The sequence below is a fragment of the Oncorhynchus mykiss genome, chromosome 21, assembly GCF_013265735.2.
Source record: "Oncorhynchus mykiss isolate Arlee chromosome 21, USDA_OmykA_1.1, whole genome shotgun sequence".
In the NCBI taxonomy this organism is placed as follows: Eukaryota; Metazoa; Chordata; class Actinopteri; order Salmoniformes; family Salmonidae; genus Oncorhynchus; species Oncorhynchus mykiss.
The window spans coordinates 27,600,496-27,621,480 of NC_048585.1; the positions used below are offsets into that span (position 1 = coordinate 27,600,496).

The following is a 20,985-nucleotide window of genomic DNA, read 5'->3' on the forward strand; positions in this document are numbered from 1 at the left end:
TTGTTATTAGACAAATTTAAGTAGGGGCCTCCCTTTTTGTTTCATTGGCTCTGTTTGGTTCTTAAATGGTAAACGTTTTCGTTAGTGCTGAGCAAATAACCGAAATGTCCATTCTTTTTTGTTTATTAAACAACTAATTAACCTACGTCTGTTCAATTATTTAAATTGCATTTTGTGTGTGTGTGTGTGTGGGGGGGGGGTCTTTGATCTCGATGTAGTTTCTGTAGAGATAAATCAGATGAAGCCTGAATTTTGTGATGTAATAGGGAGTTGTCCATTCCAACGCACCAATCTTGTTGTTCCGCGGACCAGCACGGCCTCTGATACCCTTGTATTAAAGGCCCTTATTGAATTCACAAGTTCTTGTAAATGTCATATTTCTAAGACAATTTTCCACCACATAACAACAGTAAAGGAACAAGTAGTCCAAGGTTTTCAGTGTTACACATACAGTACCAGTCAAAAGTTTGGACACACCTACTCATAAGGTTTTTTTCTTAATTTCTACTATTTTATACATTGTAGAATAATAGTGAAGCCATCTAAACTATGAAATAAGACATGGAATCATGTGGTAAGCAAAAAAGTGTTAAACAAATCAAAATATATTAAATATTTTAGATTCTTCAAAGTAGCCAACCTTTGCCTTGATGACAGCTTTGCAAACTCTAGGCATTCTCTCAACCAGCCTCATGAGGTAGTCACCTGGAATGCTTTTCCAACAGTCTTGAAGGAGGTCCCACATATGCTGAGCACTTGGCTGCTTTTCCTTCAATCTGCAGTCCATCTCATCCCAAACTATCTAATTTGAGTTGAGGTCGTGTGATTGTGGAGGCCAGTTCATCTGATGCACCACTCCATCACTCTCCTTACTGGTCAAATAGCCCTTACACAGCCTGGAGGTGTGTTTTGGGTCATTGTCCTGTTGAAAAACAAATGATAGTCCCACTAAGAGCAAACCAGATGGGATGGCGTATCGCTGCAAAATGCTGTGGTAGCATTGCTGGTTAAGTGTGCCTTGAATTCTAAATAAAACACTGACAGTGTCACCAGCAATGCACCATCACACCTCCTCCTCCATGCTTCATGGTGGGAACCCCACATGTAGCGATCATCTGTTCAGCCACTCTGCGTTTCATAAAGACACAGCAGTTGGAACCAAAAATCTCAAATTTGGACTCATCCGATCGAAGGACAGATTTACACCGGTCTAATGTCCATTGCTCGTGTTTCTTGGCCCAAGCAAGTTTCTTCTTATTGGTGTCCTTTAGTAGTGGTTTCTTTTCCGCAATTCGACCATGAAGGCCTGACTCATGCATTCTCCTCTGAACAGTTGATGTTGAGATGTGTCTATTACTTGAACTTTAATTATAAATAGTATAGTTTAATGTAAACCTTAACTAGTATACAATTTGTATGATGTATGGACAAACAACATATGTATTGTATGTATTTATGTATTTGTATTTGTGTTTTATTTATATACATTTGTATTTCTAAAGATTTTTAAAAAAATAAAATGACCCGAGAATTTAACCCGAATGGGTTTTCGTAAAGAGAATTTGCTGTAAAAAAATTTAAAAATCTGGCAAAAATGTCAAATGTATTTAAAATAAGAAATTTTCCCAAAAACTGGACATCTTAGTCCTCAGAATGATTTTTGCAGATGCACCATGGTTTTGTAACTCAATTTTCTTGACTTAACAGCTCATCAAAATAGTTCAAGGGTCCTCATAATAGTTCAAGGGTCCTGTCTAATAGTAGTCAGGAAAACACACAGCTCATAGTCAAGGAAGTCAACGTCAACTCAAGTCAACAGTCCGTTAGGAATGAATTCTACATTTAACTGAACACAGGTAGGTGGGTACTGTTGCAAAGGAGGCTGCTGAGGGAAGGACAGCTCATAATAATGGAATGGCACCAAATACATGGAAACCATGTGATGTATTTCATACCATTCCACTAATTCCGCTCCAGCCATTACCACGAGTCCGTCCCCCCAATTAAGGCGCTCCCAACCTCTTGTGTACTGTCTGTAGGTAGGTAGCAAAGGAGGCTGGTGGGAGGAGCCATATGACGACAGGCTCATTATATTGGCTGGAATGGAATTAATGGAACGAAGTGAAACATGGTTTCCATATGTTTGATGTGTTTGATTTCGTTCCAGCCAATACAATGAGCAGGTCATTCTATAGCTCCTTCCACCAGCCTCCTCTAGGTAGGTAGGTAGGTAGGTAGAGTTGTAGTGACAACAAGTTATCTGGAAAAACTAGACATTGTTAGTTATAAAATGTGTAATTCCAAAAAAGAATTCACTTGCAGAGGTCTTTGGTGGTGAGCTGGTAAATTGTTTTCCAATGTGGTACAATAGAATGAAATATGGATGGTGGAGTGATCAAAAGGCATGATTGAGTCATTAGTGTGTCTATAGCAACAGTTCTGGATTCCAAAGCTATTCGATCACATTACCATATTTTGTCCATCCCAAACCACCCTTCACAGTTCCTATAGCCTATAGACAGGCCCTGTGGGAGGGATCTTGAGCTGGACTGTCCTATCATATATTTTTTTCATAGTCACAGTGTCCTCTCATTGGTGGATGGGACTGTCAGTCAGTCTCGTCCTGCGAGCCAACAAAGAAGCAGATCTGTCGTGGGGAGGGGCTGGGCATGAGGGGGCTGGTGGGGCGGCGGGGAGAGGGGACGGTGGGGATGTTCCAGTATTGACTTTGGAGGTCAAGAGCAGAGAGAGCGAACCCGGCGAGGTGACCGTTTCTCTCCCTTTGTCCGTCACTTTCCATGGGTGGGGGCAGGCTCATGCAATTCCTCAGGGAACCATCACTGCAAAAATAAAAACACACAAGGCCATTAGACTTTATTCATACTTTATGACAGACATGCAAATCTACAAGTAGACTCCATCCATCCATACATAATATAACCCAGTAGTAGTAACTCCATGTCTCTCACCTGGTTATGTCTACTGGCGCTCCTCTCCAGGCCTGTCTGTACAAGCTCCCAGCCACATCCCCAGCCACCCCAGCTAACCAACGCATGTCTGCAGGCACCTCTGGGATCCACTCCACAATCCTGGAGCACAGGAGAGGGACAACACAGCAAGTCGATGTACTGTAATGTACCACTGTGGGGGCCAGTTCTCAAGTATTCCTGTGGTGGATTGACTTGCCCACTAGGTGGCGTGTGCAGCACATTCAAATGGATTGTGTTTAGTAGGAAACCTGTTTGTGTTCCTAGTTTGTTTACATTCACAGTGCTATTTTTGTTGATGTGGTGGGCTAATGACTGCTTTAAAGACTACTTTGTTGTCAGTGGTTGCTGTCAGGGCTAATTTGAAGGTATTGGCTGCTGTATGTTAAAGGCTAGTTATGCTAAAGGCTAGTTCAGGGTTTAGTAGCTGATTTGTTTGCATTAGTGTTGTCATCCTTGGTTGCTGTTTGAGCTACTGTGACCGCGTTGAGTTCATTGAGGGGTTGTTAGTGGTAGGTAGCACTGGTGGTGTTGGATGTCGTCTTACCTCTTGCCCACTGAGTAGGCTGATACCACAGGTAGTGTGCAGGGCAGGAGCATGTAGGAGGCCACTCTGACCGGCAGCATCTCAGACACCTGAGCATACAGACCAGGCTTCTGCTGGCACGCCTCACAGAACACTACAGTCATAGAGACACAATATGTCACACTTTGCTGATACGGGCACAGCCTCAGATCACTTTCAGAGACACACAACAGCCACAAGTCACTGACAACAGAGCGGTGACAACACAATGTTAACTAGATAACAACAGTTTCTAACAGCTTGGAGCAGAAAAGATCCGAGTCTAGGTTAACTTCCCATCTACCTTTTTTGATTTGGGTAGGCAGGTTGTCAACAATCTGCTCGTCCAGCCACCAGTGCCGCTTCCTCAGGAGGCGGAGCCGCCGGAGCATCCAGTCCTTAGTGGTTTCCATGGCGATGGGCTTGCAGCAGCAGGTGTGTATGGCTTCTGATGGGTTGGGGCCGGCAGTCGGACACTCCAGCTTCAGCAGATCTGACATCATAAACAATATAATTCATCATCTTTGCGACACAACAATAAAATATTACCCCATAAATAAGTGCAGGTTTACTCCATACTTCATGTTGAACCCTTGTACATCATTGATGCTCACTGCATGTACTGTATATCACAGTAGCTTATGATCTTAGCACAGCCCACTATTACTGTCAAAGGCAACATAGTAATACTCACGGTTCTCCTCAAGAAAGCGAAGGGTGTCCTTGTAGCCACTCTGACATATCTCTGCCATGACCTGTCAAAGAAAACACATAGATCATACCTATTGAGGTAGGGGATCATATGCAAGAGATAGATTGAATAAATAATCATATCACAGGATCATCAGGACTTAGATATACCCACCCACACACGATACAGAGCATGATCTCACATTATGTGATTACTTATAACTATCACTACCACTGACCGATTAGCAATCATGTTATTGCTGACAGTTAACAACCGTATTACACAAGTACAGCTGTATATAACCACATAAAACAGAGGGGAATGACTTATATCAGCCAGAACCCTCCTGTGCAACAGGCTCCTGTATTTGTGGATGGACAACAATCCAGGAAGTGTTTGACTAAGGGTTAAAGGTCAACGTGGCAGAGTTCTCTCTGTTCTCTGGCTACTCCTTATTCTGTGTTCCTACAACAACAAAGCAACAGGGAGAGAGGTATGTGGATAGCTAACGTCACAGTGTCACGACCTACAGTATGTGTGAATTTAGTCAGGGTGGGTTACACACTATGACACGTAAGGGAAAAGGTAGGGTGGAGTGTTCTTTGTGTGTGTCTGTGCATGTCATGTTTAAACACTATGTCAAAGGTGGGCAGAGTCAAGAGAAACACACACTTCCTTTTCTAAGTAGGGCCTCTGCACATGGCTCTGTCTGTGGGATTCGGCATAATCCTCAAATTCCAGAAAACACAACATTCCAGACACACATGGAGGGAAAAGACAGTGTCAGATCTTGGATTGCAGCAACAATGACAACACAGCGAAAACTGAACCAAGAGACACAGATCAACCTCAAAGAGGGCAAAGTTCACCTTACGCTAAAAGTTGACTCCCATGTTATTATCCAGACAGTGAAGAAGAATGTGCAATACAGGAAATGCAATTCAACAAGGACAAAAGCCAATAATGTCATGCCAGCATTGATCACTGTGGAGTTAGGGAGGGACAGGGGAGGGCAAAGTTCAGATAGGAAGTATGGGGGGTAAGGGAAGGAGGCAGAGTCCAAAGAGGAGATAGGGTAGGGGGTGAAATGGGGGAGTTGGAGTTTACAATCAGGGAATAGGACAGTGGGAGGTCAGGGGTCCAGTCTCCCATACCAGACTACTACACTCTCCTACAGAAATGTATAGAATGTTTCAAGGGTACCTAAATAAGGATTTCACAACACATAACCAATACATAAGGCATTTATTTACAAGTAGTCATGAACAACCCATCTGATGAATGGGACTAAAGGGCATCCTGATCCTCCATCCTACCTTCGGGGACAGGGCCTAAATAAAGGACTTCAAACGTCTTCCCGGGGCTATGTATATGTAACAGTATAACTTTAGACCGTCCCCTCGCCCATACCCGGGCGCGAACCAGGGACCCTCTGCACACATCAACAACAGTCACCCACGAAGCATCGTTACCCATCGCTCCACAAAAGCCGCGGCCCTTGCAGAGCAAGGGGAACTACTACTTCAAGGTCTCAGAGCAAGTGACGTCACCGATTGAAACGCTATTTAGCGCCCACCGCTAACTAAGCTAGCCGTTTCACATCCGTTACTCATAACGCATTGGTAAGCAGTCATAGCGGTCGCCCTACCTTGGGTTCTGGGGGAAACAGGGCTTTGCTGAGGCGGTACATATTGCCCAGGTTAATCTGGATGGAGGTGTTGGTGAAACGAAGCTCGTGGATGTTGAAGGAGGTGTCCCGGGGACAGATGTCGCTTTCGCCTGAGAACGGAGAGATGGTGATGGTGTTCTTCAGCTCTGACTGAGGAAGGTTGTCACTGATCCCCCCATCCACATAACGCTGGAGAGAGAAGAGGGGGGAGAGAGGGAGGAGGGAGAGCGAAAGTGAGAATACTTGGGTGTTTTTGGAACCATGCACAACTTACATCAGGACCACAGCCTCTCCACAGAACAAGACCCCGGGCATACTGTGGTCAAGATGTCTCAGGGCTGACAGAGATGACTGTTCTTACATCTCTATTTATATACTTAAAATATTTGTTGTTGACTTCCTCCGCTTATCTTCTGCTAAAAAATATGTCACTTATAACCCAACTCGGTTATCACTGAAATCTAATATGATACGATACGACCTATTCAGGGAAACATTCCCCTCTTGAGGGCATATTAGGCATGTCAGTACAAGATTTCCCCTTAGCCAGCTTCTCCACAATGCCAACTCATGACCAAACAATCTGACATCACTATTTGGAGAATTAATACATTTTTACACTAGTCTTATGTAATTACCCGATGCAGCTCTATTTCAAGTTCAGATGCTACCCTCTAACATTTCAAAATGAATTCATCCTTTTCCAGTGTAAAAGGCTTAGAACATCTGAGGGGGAAAAAGGATATCAGTGCCAGTTCCAAAGCATGATGTGCCAGTTCCACAGCTGACCTTAGAGAGCCTTTTTTATTCTCTATTTGATTAGGTCAGGGTGTGACTTGGGTGGGCAAATTTATGTTTCTATTTCCTTGTTGGCCTAGTATGGTTCCCAATCAGAGGCAGCTGTTTATCATTGTCTCTGATTGGGGATCATACTTAGGCAGCCCTTTTTCCCACCTTAGATTGTGGGATCTTGTTTGTGTGTAGTTGCTTTCTGCATGGCATGTAGAGTTACGTTCGTTTTTGTATTTTGTTGTTTTTTCGGTGTCATTTAAATAAATTAACATGTACGCTTACCACGCTGCACCTTGGTCCAATCCATCTCTAAACAATCGTGACACATGATCAAGACTCAATTTGGCAGAGAGGTTGGCAATGAGTTCAGGGCTGAGGGCAAAGAATGTACTATCTTTCCTTTATCAGAGTGTCAAAACCAACTGTTACGAGAATGTAGTCCAGTGATGAAATCTAGTTCAAATGAAACCGCATCACCTTCACAAGAAACGTTTAAATAAATAGTATGTACAGTATTCTGAAAAAGTACATGCTCAGTCAACTGGCAAAAAGTGCAAACTCATGCACTCAGATATGCTTTTCAAAATTCATTCATGACTGAAAGACAATGTCCCATTCATGACTGTTCATGACCTACGTGTCTCAATAGGCCTAGTATAGGACATACATCTATATAGAGAGATGGGACATACATCTATATAGAGAGATGGGACATACATCTACATAGAGAGATGGGACATACATCTATATAGAGAGATGGGACATACATCTATATAGAGAGATGGGACATACATCTACATAGAGAGATGGGACATACATCTATATAGAGAGATGGGACATACATCTATATAGAGAGATGGGACATACATCTACATAGAGAGATGGGACATACATCTATATAGAGAGATGGGACATACATCTATATAGAGAGATGGGACATACATCTATATAGAGAGATGGGGCATACATCTATATAGAGAGATGGGACATACATCTACATAGAGAGATGGGACATACATCTATATAGAGAGATGGGGCATACATCTATATAGAGAGATGGGACATACATCTATATAGAGAGATGGGGCATACATCTATATAGAGAGATGGGACATACATCTATATAGAGAGATGGGACATACATCTATATAGAGAGATGGGACATACATCTATATAGAGACATGGGACATACATATATATAGAGAGATGGGCCATCATGTAATCAAGTCTCCGTATAAATGCACCTGCACTGTGATAGTCTCAGAGGTCCATTAAAAGCGCAGAGAGCATCATGAAGAACAAGGAACACACCAGGCAGGTCCGAGATACTGTTGTGAAGAAGTTTAAAGCCGGATTTGGAAACAAAAAGATTTCCCAAGCTTTAAACATCCCAAGGAGCACTGCAAGCGATAATATTGAAATGGGATGAGTATCAGACCACTGCAAATCTACAAAGACCTGGCCGTCCCTCTAAACTTTCAGCTCATACAAGGAGAAGACTGATCAGAGATGCAGCCAAGAGGCCCATGATCACTCTGGATGAACTGCAGAGATCTACAGCTGAGGTGGGAGACTCTGTCCATAGGACAACAATCTGTCGTATATTGCACAAATCTGGCCTTTATGGAAGAGTGGCAAGAAGAAAGCCATTTCTTAAAGATATCCATAAAAAGTGTTGTTTAAAGTTTGCCACAAGCCACCTGGGAGAGACACCAAACATGTGGAAGAAGGTGCTCTGGTCAGATGAAACCAAAATTGAACTTTTTGGCAACAATGCAAAACGTTATGTTTGGCGTAAAAGCAACACAGCTGAACACACCATCCCCACTGTCAAACATGGTGGTGGCAGCATCATGGTTTGGGCCTGCTTTTCTTCAGCAGGGACAGGGAAGATGGTTAAAATTGATGGGAAGATGGATGGAGCCAAATACAGGACCATTCTGGAAGAATGGACCTGATGGAGTCTGCAAAAGACCTGAGACTGGGACGGAGATTTGTCTTCCAACAAGACAATGATCCAAAACATAAAGCAAAATCTACAATGGAATGGTTCAAAAATAAACATATCCAGGTGTTAGAATGGCCAAGTCAAAGTCCAGACCTGAATCCAATCGAGAATCTGTGGAAAGAACTGAAAACTGCTGTTCACAAATGCTCTCCAGCCAACCTCACTGAGCTCGAGCTGTTTTGCAAGGAGGAATGGGAAAAAATGTCAGTCTCTCGATGTGCAAAACTGATAGAGACATACCCCAAGCGACTTACAGCTGTAATCGCAGCAAAAGGCGGCGCTACAAACTATTAACTTAAAGGGGCTGAATAATTTTGCACGCCCAATTTTTCAGTTTTTGATTTGTTAAAAAAGTTTGAAATATCCAATAAATGTCGTTACACTTCATGATTGTGTCCCACTTGTTGTTGATTCTTCAAAAAAAAATACAGTTTTATATCTTTATGTTTGAAGCCTGAAATGTGGCAAAAGGTCGCGCTACAAACTATTAACTTAAAGGGGCTGAATAATTTTGCACGCCCAATTTTTCAGTTTTTGATTTGTTAAAAAAGTTTGAAATATCCAATAAATGTCGTTACACTTCATGATTGTGTCCCACTTGTTGTTGATTCTTCAAAAAAAAATACAGTTTTATATCTTTATGTTTGAAGCCTGAAATGTGGCAAAAGGTCGCAAAGTTCAAGGGGGCCGAATACTTTCGCAAGGCACTGTATATAGAGAGAGAGAGAGATGGGGCATACATCTATATAGAGAGATGGGACATACATCTATATAGAGAGATGGGACATACATCTATATAGAGAGATGGGACATACATCTATATAGAGAGAGAGAGAGATGGGACATACATCTATATAGAGACATGGGACATACATCTATATAGAGACATGGGACATACATCTATATAGAGAGATAAGGCATTCATCTATATAGAGAGATGGGACATACGTCTATATAGAGAGATGGGGCATACGACAGGTATGAGTGTTAATGTGTTAAGTCACAATGTAAACTCGGCTCTGAGCCCGTTCTTCCCCAGAGACAGAATGGTACACAATGTACAGCAGACAACCAGAGAGAGAGAGAGACTCTCAGCTTCCCTATCAAATCTAAAAATCTCAAATAGAAAACCGAAGAAAATTAACAATAATGACAAATGGTTTGATGAAGAATGCAAAAATCTAAGAAAGAAATTGAGAAACCTGTCCAACCAAAAACATAGAGACCCGGAAAACCTGAGTCTACGCCTTCACTATGGTGAATCACTAAAACAATACAGAAATACACTACGGAAAAAGAAGGAACAGAATGTCAGAAATCAGCTCAATGCAATTGAAGAATCCATAGACTCTAACCACTTCTGGGAAAATTGGAAAACACTAAACAAACAACAACAAGAAGAATTATCTATCCAAAATGGAGATGTATGGGTAAACCACTTCTCCAATCTTTTTGGCTCTATAACAAAGAATAAAGAGCAAAAACATATACATGATCAAATACAGATCTTAGAATCATCTATTAAAGACTACCAGAACCCACTGGATTATCCAATTACATTGAATGAGTTACAGGACAAAATAAAAACCCTCCAACCCAAAAAGGCCTGTGGTGTTGATGGTATCCTCAATGAAATGATCAAATATACAGACAACAAATTCCAATTGGCTATACTAAAACTCTTTAACATCATACTTAGCTCTGGCATCTTCCCCAATATTTGGAACCAAGGACTGATCACCCCAATCCACAAAAGTGGAGACAAATTTGACCCCAATAACTACCGTGGAATATGTGTCAACAGTAACCTTGGGAAAATCCTCTGCATTATTATTAACAGCAGACTCGTACATTTCCTCAATGAAAACAATGTACTGAGCAAATGTCAAATTGGCTTTTTACCAAATTACCGTACAACAGACCATGTATTCACCCTGCACACCCTAATTGACAACCAAACAAACCAAAACAAAGGCAAAGTCTTCTCATGCTTTGTTGATTTCAAAAAAGCCTTCGACTCAATCTGGCATGAGGGTCTGCTATACAAACTGATGGAAAGTGGTGTTGGGGGTAAAACATACGACATTATAAAATCCATGTACACAAACAACAAGTGTGCGGTTAAAATTGGCAAAAAACACACACATTTCTTCACACAGGGTCGTGGGGTTAGACAGGGATGCAGTTTAAGCCCCACCCTCTTCAACATATATATCAACGAATTGGCGCGGGCACTAGAAAAGTCTGCAGCACCCGGCCTCCCCCTGCTAGAATCCGAAGTCAAATGTCTGCTGTTTGCCGATGATCTGGTGCTTCTGTCACCAACCAAGGAGGGCCTACAGCAGCACCTAGATCTTATGCACAGATTCTGTCAGACCTGGGCCCTGACAGTAAATCTCAGTAAGACCAAAATAATGGTGTTCCAAAAAAGGTCCAGTCACCAGGACCACAAATACAAATTCAATCTAGACACTGTTGCCCTAGAGCACACAAAAAACTATACATACCTTGGCCTAAACATCAGCGCCACAGGTAACTTCCACAAAGCTGTGAACGATCTGAGAGACAAGGCAAGAAGGGCATTCTATGCCATCAAAAGAAACATAAATTTCAACATACCAATTAGGATTTGGCTAAAAATACTTGAATCAGTCATAGAGCCCATTGCCCTTTATGGTTGTGAGGTCTGGGGTCCGCTCACCAACCAAGACTTCACAAAATGGGACAAACACCAAATTGAGACTCTGCACGCAGAATTCTGCAAAAATATCCTCCGTGTACAACGTAGAACACCAAATAATGCATGCAGAGCAGAATTAGGCCGATACCCGCTAATTATCAAAATCCAGAAAAGAGCCGTTAAATTCTACAACCACCTAAAAGGAAGTGATTCACAAACCTTCCATAACAAAGCCATCACCTACAGAGAGATGAACCTGGAGAAGAGTCCCCTAAGCAAGCTGGTCCTGGGGCTCTGTTCACAAACACAAACACACCCTACAGAGCCCCAGGACAACAGCACAATTAGACCCAACCAAATCATGAGAAAAAAAAAAGATAATTACTTGACACATTGGAAAGAATTAACAAAAAAACAGAGCAAACTAGAATGCTATTTGGCCCTAAACAGAGAGTACACAGCGGCAGAATACCTGACCACTGTGACTGACCCAAAATTAAGGAAAGCTTTGACTATGTACAGACTCAGTGAGCATAGCCTTGCTATTGAGAAAGGCCGCCGTAGGCAGACATGGCTCTCAAGAGAAGACAGGCTATGTGCTCACTGCCCACAAAATGAGGTGGAAACTGAGCTGCACTTCCTAACCTCCTGCCCAATGTATGACCATATTAGAGAGACATATTTCCCTCAGATTACACAGATCCACAAAGAATTCGAAAACAAATCCAAATTTGAAAAACTCCCATATCTACTGGGTGAAATTCCACAGTGTGCCATCACAGCAGCAAGATTTGTGACCTGTTGCCACGAGAAAAGGGCAACCAGTGAAGAACACACACCATTGTAAATACAACCCATATTTATGCTTATTTATTTTATCTTGTGTCCTTTAACCATTTGTACATTGTTAAAACACTGTATATATATATATAATATGACATTTGTAATGTCTTTACTGTTTTGAAACCTCTGTATGTGTAATGTTTACTGTTAATTTTTGTTGTTTTTCACTTTATATTTTCACTTTGTATGTTGTCTACCTCACTTGCTTTGGCAATGTTAACACATGTTTCCCATGCCAATAAAGCCCTTGAATTGAATTGAATTGAATTGAATTGACTGGACAGGGGTGGAGGAGTTTAAACAGGATATCTAAATAGCTATCTGTGAACCTGACTCACCCGACTATAGGACACACTAACTATAGCCTATATTTATTGGACAATCTAGTGTGTTCTGCCTATGTTCTATGGATGTATACTTTGGCACTGAGCCAGAGACATGCCCAGATAGCAGCTATATGCCCTCAAGAATAACAAGAGCAGATAGCAGTGAAATATACTAGAGAAAAAGCTGCATAAATTGGTCAGTGCTATATGGTAGTTGATGTTTTGGAGGACTGTGCTCCTATGTCCTAGTGACTCAGTTTAGAATGGAGCCACCCTGGACTCTGGTCCCAATCTGCTGAGGCCAGAAGCCAGTCGGGAAGTATATAAAACACCACTGGCCTGCCAAGGGAAATGGTTCTCGGGCTGATTAGCTACTAGGGTAAGGTAGATCGACAAATAAAAAAGTACAAGAATGTGTACGCAAAGACAGACAGACAGACAGACAGACAGACAGACTCCTTATGACTATGACCTGAGCAATAAAGGCATCTTAAAGACCATAAACTCAGTCCAACATTTGCTGATTTTTCTTAGAAAATAAGGAAACCGTGTTCAAGGAAATGTAAGAAAGCAGTTGAGGCATTAGGGCCTTGGGCACTTACCACTCCTTGGAAGGATGGGGGGATCAGGCCACAGTATATGGGGATGAAACAGCTACACAGCAGCGCCTGTAGACACACCAGAGAGAGATGTTACACAGTCCAACCCAGTTTACACTTCATACAACTAATGTAAACAGTCAATGGCAAGGCCAGGAGCTGAAAGGACAAATATGTCTGGGATATGTATGGGATAAATGTGGGATATGGAAAAACTCCCATCAGGCCCATATTCACAATGTGTTTCATTGTTGGAGTACTGATCTGCGATCAGGTCTCAAGTGGCAAAACCGATCCTAGATCAGTACTCCTACTCGGATATGTTTTGTGAATAGCAGCCCAGGTGGGTTGAGTGAGGACACTGACCTGGATGAGCTCCTCCTTGGACTTGAACTCGGACACGATGACGTTTTGTCCATCAGACACGCGAGTGAGTGACACACACAGCCTCCCGGAGGCGAGTGTGTGTGCATCGGCGGGCAGGTCGCGCTCCAGGCCCGACCTGATGACCTTGACCAGGTTGAAGGAAGGGTGGAGGGGACCCAGGTTATGTTTCCGGGCCTCCTTGGCAGTCTCGATCACATCCTCACAGCACTTAGCTAGAGGAAGGGAGGCAAGGAGGGACAGTCTGTCAGTTGTGTTAGGGCCTTCCATTGGGAGGAATTGGACAATGTTTTCTATTCAAAGGAAGATTGATTCTCAACGGAACTAATGCTACGGTCACAAGACGCAGGCCTCCTAATTGTCCCTAGAATTTCTAAGCAAACAGCTGGAGGCAGGGCTTTCTCCTATAGAGCTCAATTTTTATGGAACGGTCTGCCTACCCATGTAAGAGACGCAAACTCGGTCTCAACCTTTAAGTCTTTACTGAAGACTCATCTCTTCAGTGGGTCATATGATTGAGTGTAGTCTGGCCCAGGAGTGGGAAGGTGAACGGAAAGGCTCTGGAGCAACGAACCGCCCTTGCTGTCTCTGCCTGGCCGATTCCCCTCTTTCCACTGGGATTCTCTGCCTCTAACCCTATTACAGGGGCTGAGTCACTGGCTTACTGGGGCTCTTTCATACCGTCCCTGGGAGGGGTGCGTCACCTGAGCTTATATCCTTCCTGTTTGGCCCTGTCCGGGGGTGTCCTCGGATGGGGCCACAGTGTCTCCTGACCCCTCCTGTCTCAGCCTCCAGTATTTATGCTGCAGTAGTTTATGTGTCGGGGGGCTAGGGTCAGTTTGTTATATCTGGAGTACTTCTCCTGTCCTATTCGGTGTCCTGTGTGAATTTAAGTGTGCTCTCTCTAATTCTCTCTTTCTCTCTCTCTCTCGGAGGACCTGAGCCCTAGGACCATGCCTCAGGACTACCTGACATGATGACTCCTTGCTGTCCCCAGTCCACCTGGCAGTGCTGCTGCTCCAGTTTCAACTGTTCTGCCTTATTATTATTGGACCATGCTGGTCATTTATGATAATTTGAACATCTTGGCCATGTTCTGTTATAATCTCCACCCGGCACAGACAGAAGAGGACTGGCCACCCCACATAGCCTGGTTCCTCTCTAGGTTTCTTCCTAGGTTTTGGCCTTTCTAGGGAGTTTTTCCTAGCCACCGTGCTTCTACACCTGCATTGCTTTCTGTTTGGGGTTTTAGGCTGGGTTTCTGTACAGCACTTTGAGATATCAGCTGATGTACGAAGGGCTATATAAATACATTTGATTTGATTTGATTTAAACAGTGATCCGAAGCTCACAACAAAAAAAAAAATATCCACTGGTTTCCCTTATTTATTGTGTTCATCTGATCTACACTTGGATGGAATGGATCTGAAGTGTTTTATGCTCACAGACAGAGTTCTAGTAAAGAAGATCAGGTGATTAGAAACATACCGAGGTAGTCTTATCAGCGGAACACCTGGGAGTCACTGCGTGACAGTGAAACATGTAACCCTATAAAAACTGAGGTCATGAACGGTAACCTATATCTTTCATCTGGCAATTTTCACAACAATCCAGTGCTTTCCTTTGACTCTTAATGACCCCTTTGTTGACTGTTCACTCAGTAAGTCTCTCTCTCTCTCAATTCAAGGGGCTTTATTGACATGGGAAACATGTGTTAACATTGCTAAAGTAAGTGAGGTAGATAATATACAAAAGTGAAATAAACAATAAAAATTAACAGTAAACATTACACATACAGAAGTTTCAAAACAATAAAGACATTACAAATGTCATATTATGTATATATACAGTTTTGTAACAATGTACAAATGGTTAAAGTACATAAGGGAAAATAAATAAGCATAAATATGGGTTGTATTTACAATGGTGTTTGTTCTTCACTGGTTACCCTTTTCTTGTGGCAACAGGTCACAAATCTTGCTGCTGTGATGGCACACTGTGGGATTTCACCCAGTAGATATGGGAGTTTATCAAAATCGGGTTTGTTTTCAAAATAATTGTGGGTCTGTGTAATCTGAGGGAAATATGTGTCTCTAATGTGGTCATACATTGGGCAGGAGGTTAGGAAGTGCAGCTCAGTTTCCACCTCATTTTGTGGGCAGTGTGAGAGCCATGTCTGCCTACGATGGCCTTTCTCAATAGCAAGGTAATGCTCAATGAGTCTGTACATAGTCAAAGCTTTCCTTAAGTTTGGGTCAGTCACAGTGGTCAGGTATTCTGCCACTGTGTACTCTCTGTTTAGGGCCAAATAGCATTCTCTCTCTCTCTCTCTCTCTCTCTGTCTCTCTCTCTCTCTCTCTCTCTCTCTCTCTCTCATTTAGACAAGACACAATTGGAACACTTACAGTCCCCCAGTCCTTTGTCTCTTCACCATAAGGTTATCAGGTATAAAAGAAAGTGAAAGAGGCATGGTATCACACAGAGACTCACCTAAGTGCTTTCCATGTCACGTTCTATGTCACACAGGGGCCTATTTGCTCTTAATCGTGATTGGGGTTTCCCTTAGTCAGCAAGATCAATCAGTACCATTGGGAGGCCTCTGATCCAGAGGACCAAAAGACCAAAGGTCCTATAACTGACTCAGATGGCATTTAACAATGGTAGGCTACCGTACTTATACACAGGCAGGCATTTGTCTCTGACCATGTAATTATGTAATTATGCATCATTTGTAGTTTATTACATAATACATGTCATTTAGCAGATGCTTTTATCCAAAGAGACTTACAGTCGTGTGTGAATACATTTTATGTCCGTGTTGACCTGGGAATTGAACCCACTACCCTGGCATTACAAGCGCCATGCTCTATACTGAGCTACAAAGGAGCCCCAGTATAACCACCTATCTATTACATAAGAGCAAAGTTTTAAGCATTGTTTAAATATTTTTACCCCATGTATCAAGGCCACAAGTGATTGTTATTTAAATGTAATTTAGTTGCTAATCTAAAGTTGCCTAAACACATGAAGGAGAGGCCTAGGCTACCAGTCTGCCTCTTTTGCGTGAAAGTCCCCATCCAGGCATTCCACTGATGACAGGCTGTGGTGAACTCAAGTGGCCAGTGTAGGGTATAGTATACCTACCTATGGATGCCTGGCTGGCGAGCACCGAGGCGGTTAGGGCACCGGCCGAAGCCCCGTAAATCTTGGTGGCACCTTTGATAAGGTAGGGCGCTTGTTCCAACAGGCAGCTGGCCACTCCGATGTGATAAATCCCCAGGAACCCGCAGCCGGCGAACGACAGATTCCATTCCTTCGTTAGGTCGAACATACCGGGTGGACAGTCCTTGGCGAGGACCTAGAAGTTTTGGTAATGCGCTTGTAATAATCACTCCAAAATGTTTACCCTTGGAGTCATTGACAAGTTCCCTTCATTACTGAATGTCAACAACAGTTCCGAAAGAGGACGGCTCAAACTAGCACACACTACTCAGTCTACTCCTCTTGTGTAACGTGCAAAGAGACAATACAAAGAGATGTATTGAGAATCGCCGGAGCGCTGACTTTCCATAACTTCCCGGTTCTAGAACAGGGCTGGTCTGGCCAATCGGAATAAGGAGGCTGAGTCTTATTTTAGGTGGAGCCACGCCCCCACATTATGCATCGGTAACACATGAGAGTGATGCATTCTATTCGTGTCTATTCTATTCCAATATATTCTGTTCAAATCTATATTTATTTCACCTGCCTGCTATTTGTGTGACAAGTCGAACTTCATTATTAACAGATTTGAGCCATTCAGGCTAACAACCGGAGCATTCCATTGGCTCATGATACCATTCACGTATATTGAAAAACCTAATCTGTTGATTTGATCTTCCAAGAACAACAGGCCTACCTGTATCATCTTGAATGCTTCATGTATGCTTGAAGGCATTCCTCTTCCGGCTACAGAGACTAGTGAGAGACTAGCTACAGAGACTAGCTACAGAGACTACCCCGCCACAGCGAACTGGTGCTGATGCTGAGGAGGGGGTGCACGCATCACATGAGTGCATCCAATTACATCAATTTGCAACGATGTGATTGGCTGAAGCCTGAAGGTCAAGGCGTTCTTCGCTCGTGCACTATCACATCCTAGCCAAGCCATACAATCGCTCTAAAATCAAATCTAATTATAGCCTTTGAATTGATTACAAAGACATTTTCTTTTGGTGCCCGTTTTGAGGATGGCCGAGAGCGAGGCAGACATGCAAACCACCCCGATAGAGTTTGTGACCAAATAGGCCTACTTCTCCCTCAGATGTAGCGACATATGGATTGTCACATATCCCAAGTCAGGTTAACAATATTAGCATGTGTTGATGCTATGCAATATATTAGTGCAGTACCCTCACTACCCTGAGATGCAGCATGCTGTAGACTTGAGAATGCAGGGTCTTAGGTGTATCAGTGGAGGATCCTCAGAGGGAGGAGAGGACCATCCTACTCAGTAAATTTCATAAAAATAAAAATAGTTAACAATTAAAAAGTTATCCTTTTTAGATAAAACTATACTAAAAATATTGAAGTCACCAAATAACTGATTAAAACACACTGTTTTGCAATGGTCAGTAGCCGATCGCGCTGAAAGTCATCTCCTCATTGGTTTATAGAAGCAGGTACCCATCTCCTCATTGGTTATACCCACGTGGGTGATTGAAAGACAAACTTTGTTGCCGGTTGTCGTGGTACTACAATAAAAGTTTATATGTGATCACCATATAAGTTCAAAAATGAAAAAGCCTGGAAGGAGGAGAGATGACTAGAAACGATTCGGTTGGCTATTTTATGTGTATGCCTCTTTTCTATTTGCAGCCTTCTGATTTAAATACCAAAATAAACTTTTCCACTGGCTAATAATTTTACAAATAAAATGATAATAAATCAATCAACCATTCAAGCCCATGCCTTGTAGCAAGAAAAAGTGCATCAAGAAAACGTTAATTATTGCACACTGGTCTAATCTGATGTGCCCAAGCCAGATACCTGGCATCTCTTCTTGGATGCTAGTTCATCAATGTCTGGGCTCAAGCTCTGAGCTGAAGAAATCCTCAGTATCGAGCGAAGATGTTCATCAGTCAGACGTCTCCTGTGAGTTGTTTTGGTCATCTTCATCGAGGAGAAAAGTTGCTCGCATAGATAAGTGCTGCCGAACATGGAGAGCATCTGAGCAGCTTGGGTGCGGAGCTGAGGCATTGTGTCAGGGATGAACCGTGGAAACTGTGCGGCGCCCACAGCATCATACTTTGACTTCAGCGTGTCGTTGCACTGGAGTTCAATCAGCTCCATTTGGATGTTGGTTGGTGCATTTTCCACATCAACTGCGAAGGGATTACTAAGCAGTTCAAACTTGCATTTCTGGGCATCGAAGTCGGCAAATCGCCGGCTAAACTCAGCGGCGAGAACACTGAGTTTTTCAGCAAACTGTGCGCATGGGAACACGGCGGTAGAGATCTGCGCTTTTATGGATTGGCAGCAGGGAAAATGGCAAGGGTTTCCTTGCAGCATCTGATTCTCCCACAGGCACAGTTTAGTTTTGAAGGCCCTCACTGCAGCGTACATGTCTGTGATGTTGCGCCCCCGCCCCTGAAGCTGCAGGTTCAGCGCATCGAGATGGCTCGAGATGTCACAGAGAAAGGCCAGCTCACACAGGAACTTTTGCTCCCGGAGCTCTGCTGTATCCTTCCCTTTGGTTTCCAGGAATTGACATATTTCCTCACGCAGCTCGAAACATCTGTTCAGTACTTTTCCTCTGCTTAGCCATCTCACCTCTGTGTGATACGGCACGTCTGCATATTCCGAACCACACTCCTCCAGAAAATATTTAAACTGGCGGTGATTTAGACCTTTGGCTCTTATAAAGTTAACTACCTGTGTTACTGTGGTCATAACATGTTCCATCTTTAGGGCTTTGGCACACAGTGCTTCCTGATGTATGATGCAGTGGTAAACAGTTAGCTCACCTGCACAGTTCTCTTCCCGCATCTTCTCCCGAACCATGCCCACCAGTCCACTCTTTTTACCGCACATCGCTGGCGCACCATCTGTCGTTAATCCAACGAGTTTATCCCACGGCAGCTTTATTTCAGTTACACATTTGGAAAACTCCTCAAAGATTTCCTTTCCTGTGGTTGTGCCATGCATTGATTTGAATCCTAATAGCTCCTCCGTAACACACAGATTTGAGTCCACTCCACGGATGAAGACTGACAGCTGAGCAGTATCAGATGCGTCGCAGCTCTCATCCACAGCGAGGGAGAACGCAACAAAATCTTTTCCCTTTTCCATCAGCTGGTCATACAGATTGGTGGCAAGATCACATGTGCGATCAGCTACTGTGTTCCTGCTCAGGCTCACGTTTGAAAATGCTTGTTTTTTTCTCTGGGCATACGAGGTCACAAACCTTCATCATGCACTTTTTCATGAACTCTCCCTCATTAAAGGGCCGGGCTGATTTTGCGATCTCTGCTGCCACTATATAACTAGCCTTTACAGCAGCCTCGCTTTGTGATGTGGCTTTTTTAAACATATTCTGTTGTGAAACCAAACTTCTTTTCATCTCCTCTACTTTCTGGCTCCTTTGAGTCATGTCCAGGTCCTTGTATTTGTCATGGTGTTTCGTTTCATAGTGTCGTCTAATGTTGTACTTACTTACAGCCACGTTGACTCCACAAACAAGACAAACAGGTTTGTCTTTTACATATGTAAACAGATATTCTGCCTCCCACTTGTCCAGAAAGCTCCTGTTTTCTGCCTTTCTTTTCGCCATTTTTGGGAAGGGTTAGCTCGCTGACAGTTGTAGCGTCTATGTTGCTATGACTACTGTCACAGAGGAGAGAGCGTTTCTGGGTCCTGTCCTGATTGGCGCGCGAAAACAGCAGAGCATTATGGGATTCGTAGTATTAGTGGTGCCACGCTGTATAATACCGGCGGGCCAGCTCTAGTAGTAATTTGGTATTGTCTCGCGGGCCAAATATAATTACCCCGCGGGCCAAATTTGGCCCACGGGCCAGAGTTTGACACCCATGGTTTAGATACAAGCATCACGAAATCTCGAACACAAATTAATTTGATTTGGTGAAAATCATATTTTTTTTATCTAACTAGCTTACCACTTTTTCCACATGGTTTCTTCCTTCAGACTCCATGAAATGGTGGACTCTTCTGAAATATTTGGTCAAATGATTCATTCTGTGTATAAACAAAGATCAATTTACCACTTTGGCTCAACTTATCCCACTCTCCCCTACTTATTATACAGTTTCCATAATGATGAGGCACCACAATAGGATTTTAACAGTTACAGTATATTTAAACACAGAAGGTCACATCATAAAAAATGTGTTTTGTTTTATGTTATTAAGATAAGGGCCTTAATGAAATAACAACAATAAAGTAT

General features: G+C 42.9%; 1 protein-coding gene across 1 annotated transcript; it reads right to left on the minus strand.

The window, feature by feature from the left end:
- Positions 1-1,263: 1,263 nt before the first annotated feature.
- LOC110500175 (patatin-like phospholipase domain-containing protein 2) lies at positions 1,264-17,415 on the minus strand. The gene is made up of 9 exons (XM_021577377.2): positions 16,689-17,415; positions 13,527-13,759; positions 13,164-13,229; positions 5,892-6,101; positions 4,247-4,307; positions 3,857-4,045; positions 3,535-3,667; positions 2,970-3,089; positions 1,264-2,840 (listed from the first exon to the last, which is right to left on the minus strand). Exons 1-9 carry the CDS (start codon positions 16,873-16,875, stop codon positions 2,609-2,611), a joined length of 1,431 nt encoding a protein of 476 aa, XP_021433052.1. The 5' UTR covers positions 16,876-17,415; the 3' UTR covers positions 1,264-2,608.
- Between the last annotated feature and the right edge of the window lie 3,570 nt (positions 17,416-20,985).

Coding starts and splice junctions, on each gene's coding strand:
- LOC110500175 (XM_021577377.2), bottom strand. CDS start 16,875: ATGTTCGACCTAACGAAGGAATGGAATCTGTCGTTCGCCGGCTGCGGG. Junction 6,102..13,163: donor CCCCATCCTTCCAAGGAGTG/GTAAGTGCCCAA, acceptor TTCTCTCTCCAG/CGTTATGTGGATGGGGGGAT. Junction 4,308..5,891: donor TGTTTCCCCCAGAACCCAAG/GTAGGGCGACCG, acceptor TTTCTTTGACAG/GTCATGGCAGAGATATGTCA.